A 21217-nucleotide genomic window follows, 5' to 3' on the forward strand; every position below is an offset into this window, starting at 1 on the left:
TGCTAAAAACGCTATAATCCCCCTCTTAGAGATGGGGAAACACCACACACACAACTAGGATTTGAAAGCAGGGCTCCAGGGTCTCACCACAGAGCTGTACCCACAATGCCAGCCCTTCCTAGGCTGTAGGGAGCAAATAGTGCTGGTTTTTATTCTTGCTGGGGGAGAGCTGGCACCTATTCATTACTGGGTGCTTACCACTAGGACACTGGTATCCCTCTTTGCTCTGCTTGTTGGCAGGAGGTAACAGGCCAGCACTCAGCCCCAGGGCACAGCGAGCATAGTTGGCCTTCTTGCTTCCATCCCCTGCAGAAGGATTTAGAGCAATCTCTGAACTCCATAGGTCTGCCCCTCCCCCCAAGAGAGGGAACCACTAGCATCCTCTACCCATCAAACTCCATATCCTGCTAATATACGGATTTCCCCCCAGTCACAGCCCAGTCACCAATTTTTAAGGCTGGGGGGGGGGGGGGGGGGGGGGGGGGGGGGCTGGATACCAGGAGTCCAGAGTTCTATGGCCAATTTTGGGTGGGGAAAGCCTAGTACTCTTCCCACCCTGCTTTTCAACTCTTGTATCTCTCTCTTTGCCCAATGAGTTAATACTTTGCCCTCATCTACTGCAGTCCAGCACTTAACTCTGCCACCAGCTGTGGTGAGTGCATTTTACATACCAATAGAACAACCCAGTAATCTGCAACCTGCCCAAAGTCACAGAACAAATCAGTGACTGTGAAAAGAACCCAGGTGTTCTGACTCGCAGCCCGCATCTACATGCCCTTTCTCCCACCTTCACAGCCTAACACTTTGTGAATGGAATCTGCACAACCCAGTGACATGAAAGTATCTCTTTATTGAATACAGACTTATCCAGCAAACGAAAATAAGGGGGGGGGGGGGGGAGAGAAGAGAGAGAGAGGAAGAGGGAGGGCAGCTTTAAACCAAATTATTTTAAATATAGTCATTTAATTTATTGTTTTTTTACTCAACCCCTTCCCCCAAATTCCTCCTCCCTCAAAAATAACCCCTGGTGTCCATCCCCAACCCCAATTCCTCTAACGGTAACTACGTCGCCGCTGTATCTAAGAGACAACAATTGTGCACCCGGTTACTACAGTCACCGTATGGCGTGAGTTGCTACAAATAAATTAAGGTTTAAATTAAAAATATCCCACTACTCCCACCAATAAAATAGTAATTAAAAAAATAACAAAACCCCCAGGGAACTGTAAAATATTTTAAGTCATGCCTAGTATTGAGGGCACGATGTGATACCCGGGATGCCTTTTGGCCAGCGCCGGCACTCGAAGATGGGAAGAAAATGAAGACAGTGGAGATGCAAGAGCATGGGCTCAGCGCAACTAGAAATGGAGCATTTTTCAACCCCCATGCCCCAAGATGGTAAGTCTATTCAACACCCCCTTCAAATGGCATGGTCTATTCAGGCCCTTCCTTCCCACCCATGAGATACATTGCCATGCACCCAGCCAAATGGCAGTCAACTGCCCCCCCCCCCTCCAGCAATGGCAGGTTCCATCCAGCTCACCCCCTTTAATATAATAGAAACTATGCACTCATCCCTTTCCCAGAGCTGGAATGCCAAGTCCAACCTCCCTCGCCCTGTGACCATACAGTCTATTTCCCACCCCCTCCTCCCGATTGCTAGAGTTGGAACAGTCAAGTTTAACTTCCCCAACCCAGCAATGCTAGTCTATACAATTCCCCCTGCTCCCAGAATGGAACAGTTCTAAATCCCTCCCCCATCTCCTGAGATAACACAGCCTATTCAGCCCTTCTAAATGGTACAGACTATTCAACACCCTTCTCCCCCTTCCGTATGGCGGTACCTATGCAGACCCCTCCCTCTTTAGCCCCAAATATGCAACAATTAATTCCAGATGGTACAATCCACTCAAAGACCACATCAAATAGTAATCTTCAGCCTCGTCTCTTTATTTCCCCAGATGGTACAGTCTATTAAGGCTCCAAGCTGGAAAATGGTTCAACTTGATCATTCCCTAAGGGGAAGAAGCAGAATGGACCATACCATCTAAACAGGGAGGGGGTATACGGACTCTACCATCTGGGGGAATGTTGCAGGATAGAGTGCACCATCGGGGGGGGGGGGGGAGGAAGAGAGAGAGAGAGACTGTTTTGAATAGACTGACCCACTGTTTCCAACAGAAATGGAAAAGGGAGGAAGCAAACTTTTAAAGTGACAGTAGCAGCTGACAACTGCTGGGAGGAGGGGTCATGGCAAGAAGGAATGTACCCCAAGAGCTGAACCAAGAGGATTGCGGGGAAGAGGCAGGGGAGATTGGTATTAACCTTGCAGGGCTATAAAGCTGTTCTCTTCCTTGCCTTTCTGCACCACCACCCATCTCCAGGGAGGGGGACTCCCCCCACACATACCCATGGACCCCAGGTCCAGTTCCCCAGCTGCTTCCCTCTCTGTCCCTTAGCAGTGTCCAAAAAAAATTAGTGGCTGACGACAGGCCCTCCACTCCTGCCTCCCCACTAACAATCCCTTCTGTTCTCTGAGCTGTCACATCCATGGCTGCTGGTCCTGTACCTGAGGGCACTACACAGCCCCCTTGAACATCTCTGCTATCGGGGCATTCATGTTAGGGGAGATACATTTGACTGTTGGAGCAGCAATGGAGGGTGGGGGGAGAAAACAGGATCCCATAGAAGCCTGGATTCCACTGGGGTGTGTGTGGGGGTACAACAGGGGAGTCTCCCCAAAGTATGTTTGTGCAGGGGAGTCAGGATTGTGCACAGATATATAGGAGAGGGGGGATCTTCCCCATGCTGTTTGTGCAGGAGACTGAGATGGGGGTGGAGATAGGGGAAGGATTGTGGGGTGCACTGATGTATGGGATCAGGATTGTGGGGTGCCCCAATGTATGTGGGAGATCTCCCCCAAGCTGTTTCTGTAGGGGAGTGAAGTGGGGTGCACTGATGAATAGGGGGAGCTCAGAGAGTGCCCCACCAAGCTAATTGCCAAGTTTTGGGGAGCAGGCTCCAGGGCTGAGGGATGGATGTGCCCCAGGGGCTGCAGTAATGAGCCAAGGGGACAGATGGAGGAGGATCAATGCAAGGCTCAGCTGATCTCTTTTTCAGAGTCCTTCCCATCACAGCAGCTCAGTCTCACCACCTCCAGGCTCATGAGCAGACCCTGCCCATTCGTACTAGCATAACACCCATCCCACAGAGGGGGAGGGGGGCAGGAACTGAACTCCCGGCCTCTCATAAGGGGCTCTACTCCCTCCCCTCTTACATTAGGAGCCCTAGGTTGAAACAAGAGGGTCTATTGCTTTAAGAAACACAGGGGCCCCCCTATCCGGCCCCTACAGCAGAGCCAGCCACAACCCACTGCAGTGTGGCAGGGGGTTCAGTTTGCACTGGGGAGAGCTAAGCTGGGTCCCCCATCTAACCCCTTGTTCTATCCCATATGTCAAATAGAGGTGGCTCCCTGGACCAGAACAGCTGAGACAGGCTGATTGCCAAGGCAGGAATCACCAGCAACTCACCCTGCCCCCAGCAGCCCTGGGGACCCCTTCACTAGAGGTCCTGCGCCCCTGCAGCCTATTGCATCCCTATCCTGCTCCTACCCCAAGACGTAGCCTGGCCCTGCCCCTTTGGCATGGGGCTGAGGCTGGACCCTGCACCCCCAGGGAATGGGGGGCACTGGGGCTACCCCAAAAAACATGCCCCTGTGCCAGCTAGGACCCACAGAGGTCACGTGGGGTGATGTGTTAAGTGTACACCATGGAGATGCGATGGGGAGAAGTGCCAGCCCAAGAGGGGTGCAATTGCTGAGGCAGGGGTGCCCCCCTCCAGTCCTGTTTTGGATCCGTGTCCCTGGTGGGATGGGGATGGCGATGGCTGGAGGGCCGTGGGCTCCTGCAGCACGGAGGGGCCGGCTCTGGTTTGGCACAGGCTGGGCAGGGGAGGGGCTGGCGGCCGGCTGGGCACCTCTCTAACTCTTGTTGCCACTCTGCAAGCCCAGGCTGTGCTGGAGATTGAGCCGGTTCATTTGCGCCTCCTCCAGACCCTGCAGCTTCTTCAGCTGCAGCTCGTCCAGCTGCTTCCAGAGCTCCTGGCGCTCTTTTTCCTTCTTCAGCTCCCTGCAGAGACGGGGTAGCAGAGTGAGGGGGGGAAGGCGGCACGCAACTTGGCCCCTCGCCAATAACCCAAGGCAGTACCTGCAGTCAAACGCCCTCACAGGGGCTCTGGAGAAGCCATTGGGAAACCCAGGCCAAGATGACCTCAGAGCTGCCCCAGGGCATTGTGGGGGATGGGGCATGCCCCCAGGAAACCCAGGCCAAGATGAGGTGAGCACCACCCAAGGGCATTGTGCGGGGACAATAGCTCGGCAGCATCCTCTGGCCTCCCACTTCTGCACACTGCTGGGGGCGCTTACTCCAAACTAGCCAGGGGCTCCTCACTCCCCAGCTCCCAGCCCAACCCTGTGCAAGGGCTAAGAGACAGGTATGGCCTATGGAATGCCAGGCCGCAGGTCACATGACTGGGCAGCAGTGCCCACCTCTCCGAGAATCCTCCAGGGACTCCTGCATGGCCCTAAGGACATGGGGGGAGGAGACTGGCCCCCACTCCAACATCTGGATGCCCCACATTCCCTCCAACACCTGACCCCCCACTCACTGCTGCTTCTCCACCTTGTAGGAGGCTGTGAGTTCATCAAAGAGTTTCCCATTCATCTCCATGAAGGTCTTGAGCACGTTGTAGACCAGGGAGACTATTGTCCTGTAGGCACAGGGGAGGGAGGAGAGGTGAGACCCTGACTGGCTTCAGCTGCCAGCCCTATGTTGGATTCCCTGCCCCAGGGAACCCACCCACCTCTGCCCATAAGGCATCCTGGCGCTTGCCACAATGCTCACCCCCCATAGCCCTGCAAAGCATCATGGGGTTTGCCAACATGCCCACCCCACAGCCCCCTGCCCAGGCTCCTCACCCCAGTTCCCCAATGCACTTCACACACACACACCCCGCAAGCACCCTGTGCTCCTTACACAGCAGGGGAGGGGTTGTGGGGAATAGCAAGACCCTAGGGGAGGGATCCCCAGTGCCTGGAGCCCTGCAGGGGCTAAAGGGGGCAGGCAGATGAGACACGTCCCTCATACACACTCACTGGTTCCAGTGCTCCTTGGAGACTCGATAGAGGGTGCCGAAGATGGCAGGCAGCACCGTATGGCAATTGTCCTCAATCAGACTCAGGATATATTCGTTGTTCCAGAAGTACAGAGCCCGCTCTGCCACCTGGGTACAAGGGAGACAGGGTGAGTGCTGGGGGCTGCCCAGCCCTGCACCCTGCCACCCCCACTCATCTCCCCCACCACCTGAGGTCAGTGCTGGTGGCTGCCCTTTGGGAGTCTGATTCCCATCCGCAGGGGTCTTGACTACACTCCAGGCCTGAGGAAAGGATGCCTCAGCACCAACAACCTGGAGGAGGGAGCCCTGACCCCCTCAGCCCCCAAACTGGGGTGGGGGACCCAAGATTCAGGACCAGCCCAGACTCAAGGAACCCCAGCTTGGCTGAGTCTGGACCCCCTTGAAGGGGGAATGGGACCCCCCTCCCCAGCCCCTAATTTGGGGCAGTGACCCTTGGTGCCCTAGAGCCCTGATGGGGGAAGCCCCAGACTCATGAGGAGTCTAGGCCCCACCCCCCCAGACTGCACACACCTGGAAGTGGGGGCTGGAGATGCAGCGTGCAATTTGTTTGAAGAGCGGCTCCTGCACCTTGACAAACTGTGAGGGCTCAATCACATCCAGGATCTCCTCAATCTCCCCCAGGAACATCACCTGCGGAGGTGGGGAGAGGCAGAGCTCCCCTTGTGAGCTACAGGGCTAGGAGAGGCACCCTCGATTCCCCACCCAGGTCACACCCCAGCCTGTGTGCTCCCCAGTGCTCCCTGATCCCCACATACCATGTCTCCCCACACCCAACAAGTGTCCCCAAAACAATGCCCTCCTCCTGTGCTTGCCCCCAAATCCCCCAATACCCATTCTTTACCCCATCCAGTGCTATCAAGTCTTTCACTCCCCGCATCCCTCTAGGCCCCTATGCAGTGCACAGATGCCCCGCACCAATGCCCCTCCCCACAACCCTAGCCTCCAGGTCCCGATGTCAGCCTGTTGCCCAGCTAGCAGGCCCCCCGCCCAACCCCAGCCCCACCTCTTTCTGAGTGCAGGTCTTCGGCCAGTATTTCAGCAGTCCCCGGATCACCTGAGGGAAGAGGGACATGGAAGGATTAGAGGGGAGAGCCATTGGGCCCTGGATCCCATCCCCCACCATGGGGCTGCACTTACATGCTCTGTCAGGGTGGCATCTTTCTCCAGGAATTGCACCACACAGTACGCCAGCTGCAAGGGGAAGTGGGGCAGCATCAGAGACAGGGATCCCCTGCACTGGTCCCCACCCCCTAGATTCCTCCCTAGCCCATTGAGCTCAGATCCCATCAGCAGGCAGCAGAAGCATCTGAGACGCCCCCACCACCTAGATACCTCCCCAGAACCCAGGGGGTCTGCTCCCCATGCCCATCCCATGTGCAGCACCAGACGCAGAGATCCCTCCCAACCTGCAGATTTCCCCCACCCCCTCCCCCAAGAGGTCAGATTCCCATCAGCAGGGTCCATGACTAAGGCCCTTCCAAATTCACAGCCATGAAAAACACATCACGGACCATGAAATCTGATCTTGTGTGTGCTTTTACCCTGTACTATACAGATTTCATGGGGGAGACCAGTGTTTCTCAAATTGGGGGTCCTGACCCAAAAGGGGTTTGCGGGGGCAGGGGCGGAGTTGCAAAATTATTTAAGGGGGGTGTCATGGTATTGCCACCCTTACTTCTCCACTGCCTTCAGAGCTGGGTGGCCAGAGAGCAATGGCTGTTGGCCAGGCGCCCAGCTCTGAAGGCAGTGCCCCGCCAGCAGCAGTGCAGAAGTAAGGGTGGCAATACCATACCATGCCACCCTTATTTCTGTGCTGCTGCCTTCAGAGTTGGGTGGCCAGAGAGTGGCGGCTGCTGACAGAGGGCCCAGCTCTGCAGGCAGCAGCGCAGAGGTAAGGATGGCAATACCATACCTGTAAAAAGCAACAGAGGGTCCTGTGGCACCTTAGAGACTAACAGAAGTACTGGGAGCATAAGCTTTCGTGGGTAAGAACCTCACTTCTTCAGATGCATCTGAAGAAGTGAGGTTCTTACCCACGAAAGCTTATGCTCCCAGTACTTCTGTTAGTCTCTAAGGTGCCACAGGACCCTCTGTTGCTTTTTACAGATTCAGACTAACACGGCTGCCCCTCCGATACTTAATACCATACCTGGCATCCCTACTTCTGTACTGCTGATCAGAGCTGGGAACTCAGCCAGCAGCCACCTTTCTCCAGCTGCCCACTCTGAAGGCAGCACCACCGCCAGCAGCAGCACAGAAGTAAGGGTAGCAGTACCACAACCTTCCCCCGCCCCGTCCCCAATAACCTTGCGACCTCCCCTCCCCCCAACTCCTTTTTGTGTCAGGACCCCTACAATGACAACACTGAAATTTCAGATTTAAATCGATGAAATCAGGAAATTTATGGTTTTTTAAATCCTATGAGTGTGAAATTGACCATGATTTTGGTAGGGCCCTATCCATAACTGACACTGTCCCAGCTTTGGCCCACAGTGCTGCTATGACATAAGGCAGCCACAAGGGGGAAGTAGTGAGGCAACTTCCAATGCCTCGAACTGCAGGGGGTGTAGAGTGGGCAGGGGAAATCAAATCTCAGAGGGGCTAAAAGCAGCGCTGACCTGGGCAGAACGGCACAGGGGTCCTCCACATTGCTGCTGCGCTAGGCCACTCTTCAATCTCCCAGATGAGAGCCAGACCCTCTAACAGGGGAAAGGCCCTGTATCCCATTCCCAGTCCCCTTGAACCAGCCCCTTCCCTGGGGATCACTTATTCCTTGCACAATTTCAGGAGCAGGCTCCTGCAGCTCACAGCCCGGAGGTGACCCCTTATCTGCCCTGGAGGTAAAAGGTCAGAGTTCAGGGCCACTCCCAGAAGGGGGGTGGCACTTACCTGGGCATGGAAGATGGAGAGGGATTTGACCGAGTGCAGCGGGATCAGCACCCGCACCAGGAAGTGCTTGTGCTCCGTCTTCAGGGGCAGGGCGAAGCCATTGATGATGCTGCACGTTAAAGGGAGGAGGGACAGGTAGTGACACAAACATACACACAACTGGGAGGACGGAAATCAGGATCCGGCAACTGACCAGAGGCTGGAGCTGTGCTGGCTCCATCTGGGAGTGGGATGGGATAAGCTGTGGGGTGTGGTAGGATGGGGGCCAGGGAGCTCTAGATCTCAGCAGCCTCCGGGGGGCAGGGTACAAGGTGCCCTGGTGGCTACTCTATGGTTACTGGTGGGGGATGCCCCCTGGGGAGGGCTGAATCCTTATGGGGCACCCTCTACTGAATCCCAGAAAACAGACCATGGGCCTGTAAGGCTGGATGTCGTTCTACCCCCCGCGCATACCTGTCCCCATGTGCAACCATTACCTGCCCAGGATTTCCAGTAGCTCGGCCACACCATTGAAATGCTCTGTCTCGTAGATAAACCTGGGGGGGAGGGGAGAGGAGAGAGGTAAGAGATGAAAATGCCTCCAATGCCTCTTTACTAACCCCCAACTCCCCACTGGAGCATGCTCCCCTTGGGTCCTCATACGTGGTGAGGAGGGAGCCAGCCCTGTCCAGCAGCGTGGTGGGGAGGAAACAGGTGCTGTGAATTCTGGAGGGAATGGGGGGGGGTCTAGGGGTGGCTGCTGTGGGTAGGCTAATGCTTCCCCCATGGCTTCAGCACCAGCTTCAGCCCAGAGCAACTGGAGAACACTCCCAGGAAGCCTGGGCAGTACACTGCTCCCTGATGGGCACTCCAAGTCACAGTAACCCTCTACTGGTCACCCCAACCCCATGGTCAAATTTAGGGGGGGGGGAATTTCCCCAGCCTCACCCCACATACTGGGCATATGGGGCAGAGCCCCTTCAGGGCACATCATCCCCCATAGGGCAGGGGGAGACCTGGGTAACTGGTGGAATTCAGGGCCCTGCCCCATCTCTGAGACCAGAGGACACAACTCAAGCACCTGCCAACCAGAAGGGGATTGGGGGGGCTTTCTGCTTTGCGGACATACTTCCAGGAAGTCCCACCCTCCTGCCCCCCAAGGAGGCGTGATGCCCAGGGAATCCCAACCCTGACCACAAATAATCATCCCCAGGAAGTCCCACGCCCTCCAGGAGGGACTTCCTGGAGAGCCATGGCAGCCCATGCTCCTTGGTTAGGTCAGGGCGCCTGGTTTGAGACTGGCTTGAAGGGGACCTCTGCCCCATAGCAGGCTCCACGCTGCCTGGGGGGCTCACCGGAGGAAGATGTTGTTGCACTGCTTGCGGATGTAGGCACGCAGCCCCAAGAACTTGCCATAGACCCGGTGCAGGATGGTCTTGAGGTACTCCCGCTCCCGCGGGTCCTCACTGTCAAACAGCTCCAGCAGCTGGGGGGCAGCAGAGAGGGTCACACAGATGATCTTGAAACCTGCCCCCCACTGCCAACCTTCATCCCAACACCCAGTACTACGATCCAGCCTGAATATCCCTTGAGGGAGATAGCTCTCATCCCCCCCCGCACACCCCCAACCCTGGTATCCCACAAATGACCCATCCTCCCCCACCCCAGACACTAGGTGCAATGACTAGTTTGTCCCCAGCAGGTGCGGGTCCGACCCAGATCCCAGAACTGCTCTAAGCATGTCCACCCACCCATGCTCTGGGACTCCTGCCTGCTTCCCCAGCCCAGGATTGGCTGCAATGGGTGAAGCCCCTGTCACCCCAGGCACCCACCTCAGGGTGTACTGCTCCCAGTGGACCTGTCCAGTCCTGGAGGGTTTCTCTGCTGCCAGCCAACGCACCCTATCGTGGAGGTTTGGGGCCCAGTCAGGCCAAGAGCCAGCAAACTTGCTGCACTCCAGCTAGGAACCAGGCTCCCACCACCCAGGCCAAGAGCCCCATTGAATGTAGATCAAGGGAGGGGAATCAAAGCAGCCATTACCCCAACCCCACTGACTCCTCATGCTGCAACAGACCCCAACAGTAGCAGCCCCTCATCCACTCCCCGAATATTCCTCAGCCCCCCCCTCCCCCCATTCAGCTACTTTCCCAGGCACCACTCACCAGCAGCACGAATTTCTGGTCGACGTAGCGCTTGGCCACAGAGGGCTGGAAGTCAGGGCTTTCCAGGAAGCGAAGGAAGAACTCGTAGACCAGCTGAGTGAGAGAATTGAGACCACTGCTGGATGCATGGTGGCTCCCCACCAGACAGTATTTTCATCCTAGCACTTTGCCACCCAACTCTGTGGCATAGCCCTGCTCCATTGCCCAGAAATACGCACCCTCCTTAAGAATGGCAGGGAGTCCCGCCCAGGAGCAGAACTAGAAATCATATCCCTCCCGCAACCCTTGCCCTGCAGCCAACTGGATGGGAGTGCTGCCAACTCTGGGCGGGGGTCCCAACTGTGACTATATCCTGCTGCCTCTCTGGGCAGCGGGATCGAATCCCACAGCCCCCAGTGGCACTGGACCCCTGCCCTCCCACCACACACTCCCTGAGGGTGTCTCACCTGGAGATGGGGCCAGGAGGGCTCCAGGTTGGGCTCGTCCTCTTCAGGGTCAAACTCAGGGTTCTCAGTGGGTGGGAGAGTCCGGAAGATGTTGACTGAGATCTGGCATGATTAGAAGGGGGGGGTGTCAGTTGGGCCTGGGGAACCCCCCATACCACTATCCCCAGCCCTCACACCCCAATCCAGCCCCCATTCTCCACTGGAGTCAGAATCCACCCAGAATACTCAGAGGCAATGGAAAAAGGCACAGAACCCAGGAATTCTGGCTCCCAGTCCTGCCCCTACTCTAACCCACTAGACCCCTCTACCCTCCCAAAGCTGGGAACAGAACCCAGGAATCCTGGCTCCCAACCCCATCCCTGCTCTAACCCACTAGACCCCGACCCTAGAGCTGGGTTCTGGAGCCAGGACTCCTGGCTCCTAGGCCCCACTCTACCCCATCAGACCCCATTTCCCTCCTGGCACCCTGCCCTGCTCCCTCACCATCTTGATGATCTCGGGGTAGACGGGCTCGATGAGGACGCCGCGGTTGGTGGCCACGCACTCCACCAGCTCGTTGAGCGCCGCCCGCTTGATCTCCTTGCCCTTGAGGTCGGCCACGCAGTCCAGAAAGTCGAAGAGCACACAGCACTGCTGGAGCTTCTTGCACAGCAGCTCATGCAGCTCCGCCACCGCCACATCTGGGGAAAGGGGGCATCAGCACCAAGGATACCCCCCGCCGCAAAGTGGTACAAACCCACACATGGATTGGAGGTTTAGCCCTGACGATGAATCCCCCCCATGGGAAAATGGTACAATCCCACATGGACTTCCACTCAGCCTGACACTGACCCCCCCCCCCCCCCACACACACACACACACAAAGTGGTACAATCCCATGTGGGTCTGGTGGCTTGGCCCCAACACCACATCACCTCGCCAGACAGTGGTACAATCCACTGTGGGCTGGGGGTTCAGAACCAAGCATGCACCCTTAGTGTAAAGGGGTACAATCCCACATGGACTGCATCCTCCCCAGCATAAAATGGTACATTCCCACATGGTTGGGGTGCAACACTGAGCATGCCACCAGCATGAAGTGGTACAATTTCCCACGGGGGGGGGGGGTTCAGCACTGCCACATCTAGGGAAAGGGGAGTCAGCACTGAGCAAACATCAGCCCCCAGCATGAAGTGGTTCAATCCTAGGTGGATGGGTGAGGGGGCTTAGCCCCAAGCCCTAACCCTGGGAGAACAGCCAAAGAGACGATAAACCCCAAGCCAATTCACTGTGCTGGGGGGGATGCAGAGAATCCCCACAGTCCCTGCTCTAGGGAGCTCTCCCCAGGGGTGTCTCCCTGTCAGCAAATCCCTTTGGCATGAAAGGTCCATTCACATCAAGCTGATCCCTTCCGATGTTACGTTACACCAGGGACAGTCTTTGCTCTGTGTCTGTACAGCACTCAATGCAATGGGGTCATAGTCCATGACTAGGGTTCCTAGGCGCTACTACGATGCAAATAATTAACAATCCAAGCCCTGTTTAATGCCAGTGAAGAAGTTCCACACTGGGTTTTGTGGTGATTCAGAGTCACAGATTCTAAGGCCAGAAGGGATGAACTTGAGTGCCTTGTATTGAATGACGATATTGATACAATAGGCATCACAGAAACTTTGTGAACTGGTGATAATCAACGGGACACGGTAGGAACCGGGAAATATACAGGAATGTCAGTAGGTTGTGCTGGTGGAGGAGTGGCACTATAGGTGATAGACGTATAGTACAAAACTTAAATTAATCAAACTGTCCCACAGAATCTCTAGGGATAAAATTTCCATGCTGAATAATAAGAGTATAGCAGTAGGAATATACTGCCGACCCCACTGACCAGAATGGTGACCGTGATGGTGAAATTCTCAGGCAGATTAAAGAGGCAAACAAAAATAGAAAACCCAATAATAATGGGGGGGAGGGGTTTCAACTATCCCCATACTGACTGGGAACACGTCACCTCAGGATGGGACGCAGACTCCATTTCTAGACACCATTAGTGACTTTCTTGGAGGAGCTGTGACACAGGGCACATCTATCCAGCAGCTCCCCAGCTCAGGTAGACAGAGCTTGAGCTAGCAAGATATCAGTGCGACCGCGGTGGCAGCCTGGACTAGCCAAGCGAGTACAATGCTGCCCAACTCCCTGACATGCTACAATACTGCCCTCCATGTACTAGGGCAGCAAGCCCAAGCCACTGCAGCCATGCTGCTATTTTTAGGCTCTTGCTCAAGCAGAACTAGCCCGTGTATGTCTACTTGAGCTGGGATTTATACCTGTGTGAACCCACAGATTAAACCAGGGACGACTCCTTAGATGCTCAAAGGGCCTTGAAAAGCAAACCAGTTCAGATTCCTGCTGAGGGAGACAGGGTAATAATCCCCAGCTCTTATCTAGCACTTTTCACCCATAGATCTCAAAGCACTTTACAAAGGAGGTCAGCATCATTATCTCCATTTTACAGATGGGGAGACTGAGGCACAGAGCAGGGAAGGGACTCATCCAAAGTCACCCAGGAGGCCAGTGGTAAAGCCAGGAATAGAACCCAAGTGTCCTGAGTGCCAGTCCAGTATTTTGTGTGGCATCCTCATTAGGGAATCAGATAATCCAACGGACCAAGAACCAGAATAATTATGGGTATGACGATAGCACTGCAGAGAACCCCAACCCCTCCAAGATCAGGGGCCTGTCATGCTGGGCACTGAACAGACACTTTCAAAAGACAGTCCCTGCCCTGAAGATCTCACTCAAAAAGTACAGGATGGGAGGGAGAAACTGAGGCACAGAGAGGGGAAGAGACTTGCTTGTGGTCAGTGGCACAGCCAGAAATAGAACCCTGGAGTCCTAGCGCTCTAACCACTAGACCCCACTCAACCTGCCCCGACAGCCACCCAGACCTGGTGTGCAGCAGGGAGCACCAAGACAGCCAGGGACCCTGCAATAAAACTGCCAGGGCTGTCTCTGGTTTTCTTAATGTACCCCCATGGATCGTCATTTGGGGCCAGCAGGGAAAGTCGTCCCAGTGCACCTCCCTCAATGCTCAGATTACAGCCCTCCCAGCCACTGGCGCAGCATAGAGTCTCCCTAAAAATAGTGGGGCAGACATGGGGTGGGGAATCTAGCAGAGCCCCAGTAAATTCTGAACCGATGGTCTTGGATTCCACACCCCTTGTTCTCCATATGTCAGAGCCCCTCCCCAGCCCCATATCTAGGTTCCACTCTGAACTCAAGACGCTACTCAGCCCTGACAGCTCTCTGGGGAGATGGCACTGGCGCCAGCTTTGATCAGCAAGAACAGGCATCCCCCACCCCAGCGAGTGGCCACCGAGCTGGGACTGGCACAGCCCCTGCCTGTGATGCCCTCAGTATTCCAGCAACACGTGGAAGCACAGCTAGGGCACATGAGGCTGGGATAAGAGTGGGGAGACCTGGGGGGGTGGGGTCCTGGTTAGGCAGGTGGGATACTGGGAGGCACTGCTGCAAGACTGGCCTTTTGCCTCCATGGACCTGGGTGTGAATATAGACACTGGCCACTCATGACAAGCACTGGGCCAGGGGAGGTGCATCTGAGGCAGGAAAGACGAACACTGAGTTTGACACAGTAGAGGGTGCTGCAGGTTGAGACTGAGACGCATCAGCAGCAGAGCCAGGGGTGCCCGTGGGTCAGGACTGAGGAGCAGCAGTGAGTTGGCTCAGCAAGCCCACTCCTGGTGCTCTCCTCAGGGAGGCCAGCGGGTAGCAAGCCCCACAGGACCCGTCGCCACAGCAGCAGAGATCTGAGAGAAAGCAACAGCATTCAGAGCCCAGGGAAGCGGGGTGGGGGAGGGGAGGGGGGAGGAGCAGAAGGCCAGATGTGCGGGAGGAGGAGAGAGGATGCCCATATTCCTCCCAGGGCTGTCTCCCAAGGCAGGCAATTTCCTGCCTCCAGGTGGAGACAGCAGCACAGGAGGCAGCCCCAGCCAGAGACGCAGCTGGGACAAGGTCCCCTGAAGCCAAGAGAGAACCTGGCTCCCCAGGACCCATGATCTAGCCTCAGCAGAAAGCTCCTGCTCCCCCAGAAACAAGCAAGGCAGCGTCCTGTCCCTCCCCAGCATTCACCTCCCTCCCTGCCAGGCAGCTCTGGTGCCTCATGTTCCATTCTGGGCAGGGAGAGAAACAGGAGACCCAATAAAACAGGCCTACAGAAATTCACCTGCACCTCCAGGCTGGACACAGATGGAGCACATCTCCCCTTACCTCCAAATTCTGCCACCAGTGCCTCCTTGCCCTCGAGCTCTGTCCCCACCCCTGGAAGATACCAGGGGCACAGCTGGTATGGGGGGGGTAGGGATTGACAGGCGAGATCTTTAAGTCAGACACTGGGGGATGCTGAACACTGGAGCTGGGGGTTTCTAAGGGAAGGCAGGCTGAATTCACCACCAAGGCCTCAGCCACTGAAGGTGCAGACGGATGGGTGCCTCCCCTCCCAGCTTGGAACCAGACTGAGACTTGACAAATTCACTCCAGGCAGAGGCCACCAAGCAGTCTGCAGCAGAGCTGGTGGCCCCTGGAGGGGAAAGGCCTCATGTCCCATTCCCCACCCCTGAGCCAGCCAGTTCCCCTACCCTGGGGCCAGACCTGAACCAGGGCCCCCTAGAGGGGAAGGCCATTCAGTCCCACTCCCTTCCGGGTCTCACCTAAGCCCCCAGTGACAGCCCTATGCAGCTAGCAGCACCAGCCTCCAGGCAACTCTGAACAGAGAGAAGCTTACAGGGCAGGGACCACAGTGTGGGGGCGAGGACACGATCTGTGGAAGACCCAAGGGATCCCCCAACTCGGGCGGCAGACATGTGGGAAGCCAAATCCCACACTGTGTTTTTAAATCTCTGCAGCTTAAAGAGCTTCTTGCTATTGCAGAGCTGAGCTCGCACATGCCTGGAGCTCTGCTGGGGTCCCTCTATCCCGACCCACAGCCCACCTGCTACCCCAGCCCAGTGCTTCTTAGCAGATGTGGAGCTTGCCAAGCCAATCTGCAGCAAAGCCCTCAGCCCACCACCCAATCTGGTGAGCGGGCTATCGCCAGCGAGTTGTGACACTGAGTCTTTGGCCACAGCGTGGGGGATCCTCTCGCTGGCCCCAGGTGCGAAGGCCGGCTGCACACTGACCCCGGCCTGCTTGAAGTTGGCTCAGAAGGGCCCAGGAGTGTCATGGCAAATCAAACCCAGGTACACGCATGGCCAGGTCAGTTATACCAGACTGGTGTCTGATGTCAGCTGCAAATCGTTCTTCATTCTGACTTGCAACCCCCCTTCTATTACAGCCCTGAGCTCCCACACACATAACCCCACCCCCCAGCCACTGAGAGAGCCAGTGGGTATCTGGGAAGGTTCCCAGGGAGACACTCAGCATCAATTTGGCTGCTGGCTCCAAAAGGCACTTAGAGAAACCAAGCAAACACCCAGCATTGTACTGAGGGGGGAGGGGATCTAGCGGGGTGGGGGTTGGGAGCTGAGAGTCAGGCTTCTATTCCCAGCTCTGAGAGGGGAGTGGGGTCCCGTGGTTAGAGTGGGGGGGGGGAGGCGGGGGGGTTGGAAGTTAGGACTCTAGAGTTCTATCCCCAGCTCAGGAAGTGAAGTCTAGATACTAGACCAGACTAGATGGGCCCATGGGTCTGATGCAGCATGACAGCTTGTACACAACAAGCACTAGACAACCAGGGAGCAGTTGCCCCTACGGGACACCTCCCTGCCCAAGATGGGCCTGCCCACCACTAAGGGCTTGAACGATGGTGCGAGACCCCAAAAGATCCTCTCTCCATCCCTAGCTTCCATACCAGGGCTCCTCCCAAGTCTGAATCCCCTATGGGATGTGAAGGTGATTGGGACTGTCTAGCAGGCCAGGGCCTGGAGACTCCCAAAGAAGTAAGGAACGGGAAGGTTTGAACTAAGGGCATGGAGGGCACAAGGAGCTGCCAGTGCTGTTAGGGGAGGCATTAGCAAGGCATCAGCATCACACCCCTGCCATTGCAGACTGGAAACTAACAGGATAGGGCCAGCCCAGCTCAGCCCTGCTCTGTGTTCCAACTGCACTGGCTGTGCAGTGCAGCCACATGTCCTGCTTGGAGCCTGGCTAGGACCTGGCAAAATTCATCTCATGCTGTGGGCAACCAAATGGGCATCAGAGGTCAGTGATGTCCAGTAACTCGGCCTGGATGGGAACTGGTGCCAACATCCCATTCCCCGCCCCCTAAGCAACCAGTCCCCCGCCCTGTGGTTGGTTCTAAGCCAGTCCTCATGGGGCTGCCTCATTTCCCAGGGGCCTGTTGGGCCATGCAGGGTGGCTGAGTCACTGGGCCAAGAAGGGCTAAGGCAAGAGGGAGGGGTGTGGTGACTAAGGGGTTCCAGCCACTTCCCTCTTTGCAGGAGCGGGCCGGGAACACATCACAGCAGAGCCAAGCTCAGACCAGCCTGGGAGGGGAGAACTGCAACCAGCGTTGACAAGTAACGCCACCAACACAAGCCCAGAACTACCACACAGCCCTACAACAAACCAGGCCCAGAGCTCCCATGTGACCCTCCAACAAACCTGGCCTAGCTCCACTAAAGGACCTACAGCACAGTTAGCAGCAGCCCCCGGATTCCCAGGAGACCCTACAATTACAAAGCCCAGCACTCACAGACAACCCTACAATAACAAAGCCAGGCTTGATGCTCCCAAGAAGACTGTACCATACAAGAAAACCCTACATTAACAACGCCCAAGATCAGTTAGCTCCAGAGCACCCAGGTGACCCCTGTACAGGGTGACACTGGGGATGGGGTGCTGTTTGGAATCACCAAGGGCAGGATAACACTAAGGCACTCAAAGCCCATGTCTGGCTGTGGATGACAGGGTGGGGGTGACAAGGGAACACAGGGCTAAGCAGGGCTGACAGGAAAGGACAGTCTCAGCTCACACTGAACATTCCCTGACCTGCTGAATGGGACAAACCCTGTGCAAATATCAGTGTTGTCCCTCAAGCAGATAGGGCAGAAAACCCCACCTCTCAGAGATGGGGAAACTGAGGCACGGGAGGCACTTGTCCAGAGCTAAGAGAATCCAGGACTCCGGACTCCCAACCCCCTGCTCCAACAACTAGACCCCACTCCCCTCCCAGAGCTGGGACAGAACCCAGGAGTCCCACTCCCAGCCCCACCAGTTTTGTGTGACACTCACCTTTCAGCAAGGGCAGGGGTGTCAGCTCCTGTTGGTTGCTCTGGTACCGGAATTGGGACGAGCTGTGAGAGCGGCGCTGACGGGAGCGGCGCAGGGAGCGCCGGGAGAAACCGTCCACTTTATCAGGCGGGGGGACGGGCGACATCCCTGGGGATGAGGGGCTGGTGGGGGTGCCAGCGGGGGGCAGCTTGGTCTCCATGTTCGCAGGTGGGGGCAGCTATCAGAGCTACTTGGCTCCTCTCCTCCAATAGACAGGGCCACTCTGGCTAAGCCAAGAGGATGCTGGGTAAAGCAGTGCCCGTTAGCACTCTGGAGAGGTGTCCAACATGGCAGGAATATAAGCTACTCGCATCCTCAGCATACGCCCCATGGCAAGAGGGCAGCACGTATCCAACACAGCTTCCCTTCGCACCCCGGGACGGGGTGTGGGTGATCGTCCAGTATCCAATTTCCAAGAGGATTCCAGGCCTGGAGCCTTACTTTAGGTCCACAGGTACATTCAAAGTTTCAGACCCGACGAGACACCTGCTTTGGCATGAATCATTGCAGGAGGTATTCTCCCACAAAAACACCTGTCCCCCACTTGGCTACAATGGTAGGGGTGGGGGATCGCCTATTTATTCCAGGGGCAGCCCGATGCAGAGGACGAGTTCGGCTGAAATCCAGGCAGTTCCTCAAGCGTGGATTAAGGTAAGTTCCTGGTGCATTTGGAAAGCAAAGAGTTTTTACTCTGAATCCCAAGTTTCTCTTCCCCACGTGTCTCCAAGGGGGAATGAATCAGGCAGCCTAGTTCAGACACCTCTCCCCCCAGTAGTGACCCTGACGAATCAGAAGCCAACAAGGATTTGAAACCAGCTCCCTTCAAACTTTGGTGACTGTAGGATAAATTTTAGGGGGCAATTCTAGCAGCAAAACCCCTATCCCTTTTTGCAAACCCCTAAGTATTAGTGCATTCAATGCCAACCGGACTGTGCTCTCTCTGATTTAAGACTGAATTTTAAAAGACACATTTGTAAACCATCTCTTCCAAAACTAGACACTTCCCTAAGTTCATTTGCTTTCAGTTTCCTCCACCCTCAAGCCAAAGCAATGATGCAACACCAACCCCTGAATTTAGCAGCAAGGTAGTAAATTGCACACACCAATCTGACCTGCCACCCCCATCCAAGCAGCAAAAACTTTACAAAGGGGGAAGTTGCTAAAATGACACAGACTGCAGTTCCCCACCCTGCTGTCACTATGGGGAAGAGAAATTTAAATGCTTTTTACAGCACTGTGCCCACAGCTACCCAGCTTGTTTTGGGAACTAAATGGAAGACTTTACCCTTTAAAAAAAAATCAAACCCATGCACCAAATAAATAATACACACACACACACACACACACACACACTATCTTCCATTCACTGGCAAAGCTTATGGCTTAAGGATGCTGTAAGTAGCTCAATCCCCTCTGCCCTTTATCTAGGCAGCTTCTGTCCCTTTGGAGAGAGAGGCAAGCCACAATATTTAAGCCAAAATGTAACAGATCTAGGATTTCACACACACCCAAAAATGTAACCCTACTATAAAAAACTGGAAGGAGATTCCGGTCTCTCTCTGACGTGGCTAGGATCCGAGGGTCGGAAAGGAAGGAGGAAATTTGTGTCCTGGGAGGGGAAAAAGGAGGGTCGCCAGTCATATAATCATCGCCAACAGGGTCACCTGCGATAGGTTTGGGGAGCACAGGGGGGAGATAGCCACCGATGCAGCGGATGGATCATTCTGCACCAAGTTGCATCCCCCAGCCTACAGCCAGTTGCACTGAAAGCAAGAGATCTCTGTGTAGGGGGGAAGACTGGGGGTCACTCCCACACCTGCTCCCCTCCCTGCTGCCTTCCTCAGGTGGCAGGGTCAGGGCTCTGGAGAGACGCTGGACTCATCTTACCATGACTCCCTCAACACTCTGCCCTCCTGGGAAGCTCGTAAACAGTCAAGCAAATTAAATAAATAACAGCCCCCGTTGCGAAGCCCTTGTTGCAATGCAGAGACCGAGGCCTCCTCCCTTCTTGTCCCCCTCCCACCCTCCCCAGAACCAAGTTCAACCGGGGCTTGCAAAAACAACCCGAGGCCCCCGCCCCGCAACGCAGTGGGGAAGCTAAGGTGAGGCGCGCGGCTCGTCTCCTCTTCCTGGGGGCTGCCCCACCGGGGATGCCTGCAGCCTCATGGACCAGCTCCCCCGCCTCTCTGCAGCTCGGCCTGTGCGGATCCAGGGAGCAGCCGATGGCTTGGGGCCGAGGTCAGGGGCTTGGATGCAGCAGCTCCCCAGCTCGGTGCATGAGATCCCGGCCCAGGCAGCGCCAACCCCCTGGTCCCGCAAGGCCCCCCCTCCCCAGCCAGCAGCCTCCCCTGCCTCTCTTTGATGCTGCACCGTTCATTAGGCTGACATTAAGTAACCTCTCAGGGCCACGTGACGCCCTTCCGGCCAACCCATTGGTCCCTTAAAAATAGAACCTGCGTCATTGCTGTAGGATGATGTCACCCCTAGCGGCCATTGGCTGGGCTGAGAGCAGGACTCGGCCCAGTTTTAAAGGCACAGGGCGCTCCCGGATGGACTGGGAGGAGCTCAGCAGGTAGTGCTCAGTTGCACTAGGGGTTGCTCCTACGGCTCACACCTTTTGCACCTCCACGAGGAATTGCCCACATTGGTGCACCAGGGTGTTGCTCAAGTGACATGACTGCAGCTGCCACTGGGGCCCATTTGCACAGGAGGCACCAGGCGCTGTGCAGCTGCACTGGGAACTGCTCACATGTTTGCACTAGGAGTCGCTCAGTTGTTCCAGGAATTGCTTGCCCTGTTGCAGGAGGAATTGTGCACACGTGCCGGCAGAGCTCCTCACATAGTTGTAGCGTCACTTGCACCGCAGGCCGCTCACACTATTGCATGGGGACATTCCCCAAACAGAGTGTGTGCAAAGTTTCTGATAGCTTCAAGTCAGGCATGTAAGGAGGTTTTGGCCTTGCAGTCGGAGAGCGCCCATCCCCAGCACTGGGAATATTAGCATTAATCATTTGACTGTGACATGATTACAACCTGATTTCCTCTGTGCTACTCAGACAGGGGCTTTCAAAATAAATGACAAGGGAGACTGGACACTAGAGATGGAATAAAGGGGTCTCAGTCCCAGCTGGTGAGGCTGGACAACTGCATCTCATGGGGGGGTCCACCCACCAACCCCAAGAACTCCTACACTACCATCTTTAGAACAAACTCGAAATCATCCAGGATAAAATTGCACCTCAAATGCAGGAGGGAGCAAGTGGGATTTTTTAGTGGGTTAGAGCA

General features: G+C 55.8%; 1 protein-coding gene across 2 annotated transcripts; it reads right to left on the minus strand.

The window, feature by feature from the left end:
- Positions 1-830: 830 nt before the first annotated feature.
- PPP2R5B (protein phosphatase 2 regulatory subunit B'beta) lies at positions 831-20317 on the minus strand. Of its 2 annotated transcripts, none has more exons than XM_024100276.3 (14): positions 19459-20317; positions 17894-18591; positions 11153-11349; positions 10670-10771; positions 10224-10316; positions 9417-9547; positions 8559-8618; positions 8083-8191; positions 6331-6384; positions 6197-6247; positions 5704-5823; positions 5153-5280; positions 4666-4767; positions 831-4127 (listed from the first exon to the last, which is right to left on the minus strand). In XM_024100276.3, exons 2-14 carry the CDS (start codon positions 18090-18092, stop codon positions 3980-3982), a joined length of 1494 nt encoding a protein of 497 aa, XP_023956044.1. In that variant the 5' UTR covers positions 18093-18591; positions 19459-20317; the 3' UTR covers positions 831-3979. The 2 variants fall into 2 exon arrangements, with proteins under 2 accessions (XP_023956044.1, XP_065407203.1); XM_065551131.1 differs by having other exon boundaries at positions 19441-20317.
- Between the last annotated feature and the right edge of the window lie 900 nt (positions 20318-21217).

This window comes from Chrysemys picta, chromosome 7, assembly GCF_011386835.1.
Source record: "Chrysemys picta bellii isolate R12L10 chromosome 7, ASM1138683v2, whole genome shotgun sequence".
Lineage (NCBI taxonomy): Eukaryota > Metazoa > Chordata > Testudines > Emydidae > Chrysemys > Chrysemys picta.